Source organism: Triplophysa rosa, linkage group LG18 (genome assembly GCF_024868665.1).
Source record: "Triplophysa rosa linkage group LG18, Trosa_1v2, whole genome shotgun sequence".
NCBI classification, from domain to species: domain Eukaryota; kingdom Metazoa; phylum Chordata; class Actinopteri; order Cypriniformes; family Nemacheilidae; genus Triplophysa; species Triplophysa rosa.
Window position 1 is genome coordinate 8,266,942 of NC_079907.1, and position 9,743 is coordinate 8,276,684.

At 39.8% G+C, this 9,743-nt stretch overlaps 1 protein-coding gene across 1 annotated transcript; it reads left to right on the forward strand.

Annotated features, from left to right (window-relative positions):
- Nucleotides 1–382: 382 nt before the first annotated feature.
- On the forward strand, nt 383–7,048 carry sh2d4bb (SH2 domain containing 4Bb). Its single transcript, XM_057358966.1, has 8 exons — nt 383–775; nt 1,949–2,108; nt 2,294–2,447; nt 3,637–3,775; nt 3,871–4,177; nt 4,420–4,547; nt 6,332–6,552; nt 6,794–7,048. Exons 1-8 carry the CDS (start codon nt 613–615, stop codon nt 6,884–6,886), a joined length of 1,365 nt encoding a protein of 454 aa, XP_057214949.1. The 5' UTR covers nt 383–612; the 3' UTR covers nt 6,887–7,048.
- The last annotated feature ends 2,695 nt before the right edge of the window (nt 7,049–9,743 follow it).

Genomic DNA, 9,743 nt, shown 5'->3' on the forward strand with positions numbered 1-9,743 from the left:
TTTTTGTTACATGTCTTGTCACTTTCAACTATGTGTGCACTGGAAGCTTCTGTCACCAAGACATATTCCTTGTGCATGTAAAGCACACTTGGCAATAAAGCTCTTTCTAATTCTGATAGTCACATCGCATCTATTGAAACATTTTAACCTGCAAGTGAAAAAACACACATTTGGATAGACAATTAGGACCTGTCACACCTGGGCTGTTTAGGGTCACTGCAGGTGACAGTGGAGGGGGGAGAGGGGTGAAATTAAACCCCATAAGAGATCTAAACACGAGAACAAAAGCATTGCTGGAAGTGAGTGGTGGAGAAAGAGACCAACACTCAGCGTTCTGGAAAAGAGGATGGCATATAGCTGTGAAGTGTAAAGCAGGCAAAGAAACAGCGAGATATATAAAAAAGAGGAAGAACATGTTTACAGCCGTTATGCCAAACTCAAAAGAGCTTTAGAACCCGGGCCCTCCTCGGCCATTGAAGACGATTTAACAGAAGATACAGATATAGTGGCTTACAGGCCGCAGCCTCTGGAGACTAACTCAGATCAAAAGACTTAAGAGAAAGAAATACCTGGAAATCTGCCTTCACACCTGTCCATCACAGCTCCGCCAGGATGATGCGACAAATTCTGCAGGATATGTATATAGAGCCCGACCTGCTGGCTGAGCTCAATGAGGAACAGAAACATATTCTCTTCTATAAGATTCGGGAGGAGCAGGTGAGACGCTGGAACGAAAGGGAAAGCAGGGACCCCAGACCTGCTGTGCGCAAGAGGAGTGAGTCAACACTTCATTTTCTTTTTTTCCCTGTATCTGCTTCTGTCATTGTTAGTTATATGACTGAAACACTCATTTGATTAAGACAGCCAGGGGTTGTTAAAAGGATTTCAAAACGTAATTTTACCCTGTAAGCATAGAGAAATGTATAATACAAGACATATAATATATTATATGTAATATTATAAAATAAATAAAATAGCTATATTAAAATATTTTAAAAAATATTATATAATATGATAATTAAACATTTTCTAGCTCACAAAGCAAATACGCAATTTTAAAACACTGATCATGTTAACTTTTTGCCCATTTAACCGATTTCCTTGTTTCTATTGAAGTTCACAGGATGCTCTTTGGCACGTTTTCAAGTCATGCTGGGAAAACATGCATCATCATGTTTTATACAAACTTGTGAAGGCACTGCCAGTTTGAGTGCATAAGGTTATCTTTGTCCTGTAAGAGCGTTACCGCTAGACGATGCTAAAATGTCCACATTGCCCCTTTAATAAATTTACTAATGCTAACAAATACAACCCTTGTAAAGTGTTACCAAGAAATGGTTGTTTTCTGTTTTAAACTTTACATTCCAATTGTCACTCCAATAATATAATTTAAAGTGAAAACACAAATGGTATTAAATCAGAATAATACACACATTTTCACTAATAGTCCCTGGCTTTTTCAAGTCCCCTGTAAAGACTTAAAAGACGTAATTATATCCAGCTGAGCAATTGCTTGCATAAAGCTGATATTTTTCAGCACTTTAAAGTAGTTACTGTGACGTAAAGAAGTAGCCCTTGAGAAAACTGCTTCCTCATAAATTTGGTTAAAACGGTATTTAAAATGCGCAGGGTCGAGTTTACATCATCCTGGCAAGTGCAATATTGTAATATCTGTAAATCAAAGAGAGTCACTGATTTTGTGTGAGCGATGACAGGCCGTGTGCTCTTATTTTCAAGCGTGCTAACATTATCTTGTTCAGTTGTCTTGTTATGATGTCCCTGCAGTGAACAAGGGATTGTAGACGAGGATAATCTCTTTTCTCTTTGTCACGTTGTCTGTGTTATTTTGTCTTTATCTGATCTGAATACGCTCTGATGGGTCGGGAGAGCGAAGTGAAGATGCTTTCCATCATCTTCCTGTTTTTTCTAATACGGTGTCTCTGCTCAGGTGACCGTAGAGGCATTCAGTGGCGTTTGGGTTCAGATGGAGAGGTGTGGGTGTGGGTGATGGGGCAGGCCCCGGGAGACAAGCCCTTTGAGGACATTGTGGAAGAGCTGATGGAGGAGCGAGCCAGGAAGCAGGCGCAGCAAGAGGCGCAAGAACTCCGGTGAGACAACAGTGGGAAATGGGAAATGGTCATGGGAGGGGCAATGAGAAGCTGGGGATAATGAGAACAGGTGAAGATTGGCAGGCTAAAGTTTGAGAGAAAGAGAGAAAAAGTGAGAGGGTAATAATGATAAAAGTGGAAAGAGATTGCAAGCGCATCACTCAACCCCTGCTGAATTTCCTGAGGCGTGTGAAGGAGGCAGAGATTGAAAAGAAGTTCCGAGACGCCATGGCGAAGGAAAAGGCTCGTTTCGTGGCAGAGAAATGGAGGGAGGAGATGGATGACAGAAAGGCAGCCAAGCAGCAAGAAGAAGAAGACCGCATTAGAGAGAAGCTCAAGGTGGGTCTGGCTGCAGGTATGGTCCTTTAAATACAACGACAAATCAAATGCACATCAGCTCAAAGTGCGTGCTCGACTAAGAAAACTATCAGAGCAGCACACTATATATAAAGTTGGCATACCAAAGCTTTAAAAATATGAACGACACTTTGAATTGTTTTTTGGAGCTTTGGTGTCCCCACTTTATGTTTTCTGCTCAGATGTTCTTTAGATATTCACTATCTATGATTTTATTGGATCTATTATGACAAATTCAATCAAATGAACATTTTAAGTTTAATACAAATTAAATTCAATCAAAAGCCTTTCTTGGATAACACAGATTGCAGATACAACCATTAAACTTTCAAGCAAAAATCAAGGTTGCAATACAGCAATTAAACAAAAATAAAAGGTGTCAGCTTCCAGATGGCGTGACGCTTACTTTTCTACATTAATTCTGTGTTATTTGACCTGTTAGGTTGTCTAAATTGTCATTTTTGCTGTGGAACTACTATTCTAAGCCGAAGGTGGTTATTTTACCAGCGTAATATCTGTGGGTGTTGCTAATACATCAAACAGAGTTGTCACGAATCCGTTGTCAGGTAAAGACACAGCAGGCGTCTTTTTTTAGACTTTCTGCCTGTTTTTGTCAACGGACGTTTTGAACAGATGGAGACAACAGGATGTAGACCAGTTTATTTCTTCTGACGTCATCATGACAACGAAGTTGAAAGATTGGGTATAACTTTACAAAGTCGAGGTTAGTAACATGTCACATTGATTCCACGATAACATGCGTAATATTTCAATCTTGCAGTCGCCCCAAATGATGTCGATTGAGCTCAAGTTATATCGAACTAACATTTCCTTGTATTTGTTCTCTTAACAGGCTTTTAATTATAGACTCATAATAGACATCAGGGTTAATTGGGGTTAATTACTATGTGTTCCATGTTCTGCAAGTGAATTATTTCAAAGTTGGCAATCTCGCACAATGTAGATAGCGATCTCTCATAGACAAGGCCGGCGTTTGAGCGCCCGATCTGTAATGGAGTCGAAGCACTGATGTTCGGGTTAATGACACTGTCCACCGAATTAATCATGACGATCCCGAGCTAAATGGCACCGTAAATGAGAAAACTAAAGGAAGTCGAGAAGAACTTGGGTTTTTATACTGGCTAGAGCTCATTACTGTCGGTTTCCACAGAAATGTGAGGAGGAAGAGAGAAAGAGAGGCGAAGAGGAAATCCGCCAAACGGAGGAACGGCGGGCAAAGGAACTCTACATCTCTCTGAAGCATGAGGAAAAGAGGAACGAGAGAGATGACAAAGAATGGCAGGAACAATGTGCGAGAACAGAGGGAAGGGGGGGAAATGGGTGGATGGGCTGCTGTAATATAAAGTAGCTTATTTTGATTGAAATCTCTCACTGTCTCCAACAGTGCGACGCTCCAAGGCGGCGGATAAAGAGATGAAATGTAAAGCCAGACGGGCTAGAGATGAATACAAGAGGCAGTCTTTGAGGACCATCGAGAAGGGGATGGTGGCTGGGCTTAGTGGCCTATTCCACAAGACGCAGCTGAATGGATCGGGTCATGGTCGACCCCACGGTGTGGTCAGTGATCATCCGGCACCCCCGACTGAGCATTCATCAGCCACTGGTGCTGGCCCAGTTTCTTCGGCCCATTACCGGCGCCGACAAAACCGCCGGCCCAGTTGCAGCCCAGTGACATCATCACTCACAGAATGGTGAAAACGAAGTTTATATTTGACCAGTGATTGATCTAGACCATTCTCTGTGTATTTGATACCTGCTATAAATCATTATTGTATAGATAAATAAGAAACACTTGTAAATGTTAGAAAGTGTGCAAATGTTTAGCATCTATTCTAAAGACTATATTACTACATTAAATGCTATACAGAAATAATATTATTTACTTTCAGTGCATGACATTTTAATGTGTACTTTTCTCACGTTTTCCTTTCAGCCCAGTTTGGATTCGTCCTTCAAGGCCAAACTCCCGTGAATCTATTATCCGCTGGTTTAGAGAGGAGCAGAGGCCCAGACGAGCGGGTTATGAGAGAAGCAGCAACAACATCGCCCCCTGGTTTCATGGTGCGAAAAGATAAATCGGCTAAATTGTTTGTAGAATTTTTTAAACAGTTAGATGCTACATTCACTGTAAAAAATATTTAGTTCTCTCCGACACAAAATATTCTAGAGAGTTATGAATCTAACACTGGGTTGTTTTTAACCAGGGATGGACAGTACTTAAGTATTTTTACTATATAAATATACTTATAGCTGTACTTTATGAGAGTGTTTTTACATTGGAAAAATTTTAGTTCACTATTAAAAAGCATATATCATACTTTTTACTTCACTACATTTTATAAATAAATGTTGTTTTGGTTGTTAAAGTACAATACTTTCTTAAAGGTCCAGTGAATGAAATTTATCGGCATCTGGCAGTCGATTTTGCGAATTGCAAACAACGGTTCACTCCACCGCTCATCCCTCCCTTTTTGAAGCACTACGGTGGATTAAGATGGCGTCACGTTTTCGCTTCTTTGCCGAAGGAGATAAAGTATTTACGAAATGCACTCTGTAGAGCAGTTTGTCCATTTAAGGGTACAACATGGCAAATTTCATGCAAAGGGACCCGAGTAAAAGTATGACATACGCTTTATAATGTGAATATGTAAAACCATTCATAAAGTAAAGATATTTGAAAAATGTTCTTGAGTAAAATAAAAAGTACTCAAGTACGCTTTATAATGCAGTGAAGTGTTTTTTTTCTAGAGTAAAATCAAAGTTTTTATACTTAAAAATACTTAAATATTGTCCATCTCTGTTTTTTCTTCGGGTCAAAAAAGGGACAAACTCAACTGTTGGGTTGTAATATTACTTATTCTGGGTTGATTCAACCAAAAATGCAGGGTTGTTTTAATCCATTGTTCGGTCAAATAAATTCATTTTCTGGGTTCATTTAACTCAGCGGCTGGGTTGGTCCATTTTTGACCCAACAATGAAAGCCTGTTGAAAAACATGTTGCTACATGTGATTCCTTTATAGAACCTTAACTGAGCCAAATGAAAAAGTCAGAACATTTCTAGGGTCAAATCTAGGGTATTGAGTTCATATATAAAATTTGTCTACTGTACAATGTATGTGTGTATATAATTTCCTGCTGACAGACTAAAGCAAACAAATATAAACATATTAGCATATTCATGACATAATGACTTACACACATCCGTATTCTTATGACTCTTTCCAATGTCAACATCTTTTGCTTGCCTTGTCTGCCATTTTGGATTAATTTCGTTACTGACCTTCTCAAAGCGTATTCCGCATCCTCTGCGACAGATGTTTGCGATGCAACCTGAAACAAGGTATCGGAGTATAATTAAGTTCTGCATAATGAACCTTTTGGAACAGACTTTATGAGGAAAGTACCTACAATGCGAGGCTCATTAGGTTTTGAAACACAGCACAAGAGTAGTGAGTTAGTATGCCAATCCAAATATAGCCCTTGATTACATAGAGAAAATGATGATGAAAGGAGCTGGGAGAGGAGGGAACAGACAGACAGAAAAAGTCAATAAATCACAGCTTGTAGCGGGTTGAGTAGTGCCACAGCGTGTGGCCTCTGATTGGACAATGATAAAAGTAATGAGTGTCTGAGTGATGCTATTTGACCAGACAACATGAAAGCAGTGCCAGCATCACTTCGAGATTGGTGCGAAACACCTGTACTTCCTGGCACTTACAGCTGGACTCGCACTCAATCTTAGTCCATATCTCTCTCCACCTGTCCGTCACTCCGCCTTGGGCTTCTTTTCAATCTCCTTCTGTCTTTCTCACCGTCCCCTATTGCTCTCTCTGGACCTCTGCAGGAATAATATCACGGCAGGAGTCAGAAGCTTTGCTGATGAATGCCGCAGAGGGCTGTTTTCTGGTCAGAGTGAGCGAGAGAATCTGGGGGTACACGCTGTCCTACCGCACCGCCACCGGGTTCAAGCATTTCCTCATCGACGCCTCTGGGGATTATTACAGCTTTCTGGGAGTCGACCAGAACCGGCACGCCACCTTAGCCGACCTGATCGATTTCCATAAGGTAAAAAAACAGGACTCACATATTCCCAAAACCTTTAATACACCTGTAGCATGTCTGACAAACACGCTCGCCGGGCGATCACCGAACCCTTGGGGCATGAGGAACGTAGATGTGGCGAGCACACCTGTCCTTCCATCTGTGCTTTGATGGAGAGAATTGATTGTGTCGCTAACGTCTGGTTGGTGCTGCTTGTCCCAGAACTGATGTTGATTTCGCGACTGATGGTCTGCTTTTCCTCCAGGAGGAGGTGATTACTACTTCTGGAGGAGAACTACTTCAGGACTCCTGCAGGCTGAGAAGCTCCACAGCTGACCAAGGAGGGCTTTTCCACTGATTTCTTTTCTTTTAGCTGAGCATGCACATTTAGAAAGTTGAATCTCAGTAGGCATCAAACCTGAAATGAAGCATTGACAGCATTTCACGAACACAACGGCTTGTTCTTTCAAATCTAGATGAACATATTTTACTTGCTTGAATTTGCTCAGTATGAGCAAAAGGATATGATGTCACACTTCTGTTTTTAATAAATTATAATCAATGATAGTGAACTAAAAATTGTGAAATATAACATCTCCATTCGCCAGCAGGTTGCGAATTGCAACCAGCGGCTCACTCCTCCCCTCCCTTTCGAAAGCACAACGGCGGCTCTCACAGGACAAAGATGTTTTCGCGTTTTTGCTTCTTTGCCGAAGGAGATAACATATAGAGAATGTGAAGCTGACGTCACGCCCTATGTTGTATGTTGCAGTGGCGCCGCCATCTTGGGAGGATAATACTCCAATGCTATTATTGTGTTGATATGTAGCGTTACTTGTTTTGTTTGATATATGGAGAAATCTAAAGTGAAAGAACCATGGGAACTCACAGTTTTTTAACACAGCAAGACCGACATACCATAGTTATATTAATCAATCGAGAAAAACAAAACACTGCATTGAACGCATTAGCACCCATCCCCCCAAGATGGCGCAACATTCAACATGGCGTGACGTCGATTAACAAGCCCCATTTACGAAACATTCTTTAGAGCAGTTTGTCCGTTTAGGGCTACTGTACAAATTGGTGAATTCCATGCAAGTGGACCCACGGTGTATGTAGATAGAAATTGCTCATTCTAAGGTATAACGCTTCATTATGTAAGGTCTTTATACACCTCTGAAGACATTTGTATATTGTATTGCATTTCTATCACTAGATCCTCCAAAAATGTACACTAATGCTTCTGGTCCGAGTTATTTTGCTGTATGAATTGAAATTAATGACTTGAAAGCCGGCATGCAGCAAAAAACCAAATGCCCACGTACCCATACCATGTCATAACCCTAAACTCTAATAAGCCTGTGAGGCGGATTATCTGGTCAACATCCAAGCGATGCAGCCTGCATGCTACACACACTGACCCCAGATATGAATGGAATTGAGCGGCCGCCCTCTGTAAGGCTTCACACGCTGATAAAAGGCGACACGCTGAGTCATGTTTAGCCGCTAGTCTTTCCGCCAGTCTCACCAATTTCCAGCCTACAGACAGATTGAAACATCCTTCTATCATTAGGCGTGTTCCACGTCTCCACGTATCAACATCAGCACCCCAGTTTCCTCTCTGCCTCCCTGCACACTCAGACATGGGCGTAAAGGAGGATCAGGTTCCTGTGAAGTGCATGGCTGACCTTGCTAATTTGTGCATTGTTCAAGGGGAAGGAGCTATTTCAGCTGGTGGCAATGACAAGAACAGTGCGGAGGCTGGCGGGGGGTGCGGGGTGACAGACAGGGAATTGTGATGAAAGAAGTTTCAGTTTACCCATATGTTTCCAGTCAAGTGAGAGCTTCTCTGATGCTCATCGGCAATTGATAAGACTGGTGTGTGTTTACGTGTGTGTATCTTGGGGGAATGGAAAACGAGAGGAGTATTGATATGCCAGGCAGCCAATGACAATTAGAAAACAGTAACAAAGCCATTTTATAACAGACACAAAGGTTTCCTGTCAAATCTCGATAACACCAACCAGAGAAACATGATACCAACGGGCATTGAAGTAGCTAAAAAATCTTGCACCCGTTTTAAAAACACACCAAGCCCTTTAGGTTGTAAATATTACTTTTCCTGTTCTAACTTAATATAGTCAGGCACTGTTATAATAAATTATAAAAATATTTATAAATTCAACCAAAAATGCTGGGTTTCTTTAACCCATTGTTGGATCCAATATAAACATTTTCTGAGTTAATTTAACCTAGCGGCCATTTTTAACCAATGGGTCGAAAATAACCCAGCATATTTATCATTATTTATATAATAATATAATATATAATATAATATAATAATTAGGTTGTTTTATTTGATTCAAAATAAGAAACATGTAAAAACTTAAGCATAGTTTATATAGTTTTGTTAATAATTAACTGAATTAAATGTAAAAAAAATATATAGTGCAATGCAATGCAAGTCACATTGGATAAAAGCGTCTGCCAAATGCGTAAATGTAAATGTAAAAGCAGTGTTGTCATTTTCAGTTTTATCATTCAGTTTTATTAATACTTTGGACTTAAGTTTTATGCTAATTTAAGTTTCATTTTTAGCAATTTTGTAACATGCGTTTGTCATTTTATTATTTAGTTGTTTACGTTTTATTTTCATATACAGTTTAAGACCATTTTTTTGTTTTAGTTAAGTTTTATTTATTTTCAGTTAATAATTAAGTCCTTTAATTTCTGAAGCAATATATATCATTTTCATTGAAGTATAAAGTATTTAAATTACTATGTAGTTTTAGATTCAGTTTTAGTAAAGAGCCAACAATATCCACAAGGTATATAAGGCAATTATTACAAAAAAGGGATATATAGCAATACTGGGGTTTAAACCCAACAACTTTTACTCAACACATTGCTCTTTAGCCATCACAATGCTCCAACTCTAAAACTCGCCAGAGGAATACCAAGATGATACGGCATACATAATCACAGCTTTGAAAATGCTCTTGCTTTTACAGCCAAATGGCTTTTAAAACAAAAAAATAATTTGATAATTTGGCAACCATGTCCGAGAAATCACTGAAGCCAATAGAACAGGACAATATTTGTGAGTAGCAGTGAAAAAAATAAAGCACCGTGCGGATGATTTAATCATGGTAAAACTGGCATTCACAGACTTGGCGTTCCAGGTTATACAGGTCTGAATATGAAAGTGAGAA

Coding starts and splice junctions, on each gene's coding strand:
- sh2d4bb (XM_057358966.1), top strand. CDS start 613: ATGATGCGACAAATTCTGCAGGATATGTATATAGAGCCCGACCTGCTG. Junction 2,448..3,636: donor GCATTAGAGAGAAGCTCAAG/GTGGGTCTGGCT, acceptor CGGTTTCCACAG/AAATGTGAGGAGGAAGAGAG. Junction 4,178..4,419: donor ACATCATCACTCACAGAATG/GTGAAAACGAAG, acceptor TTTTCCTTTCAG/CCCAGTTTGGATTCGTCCTT.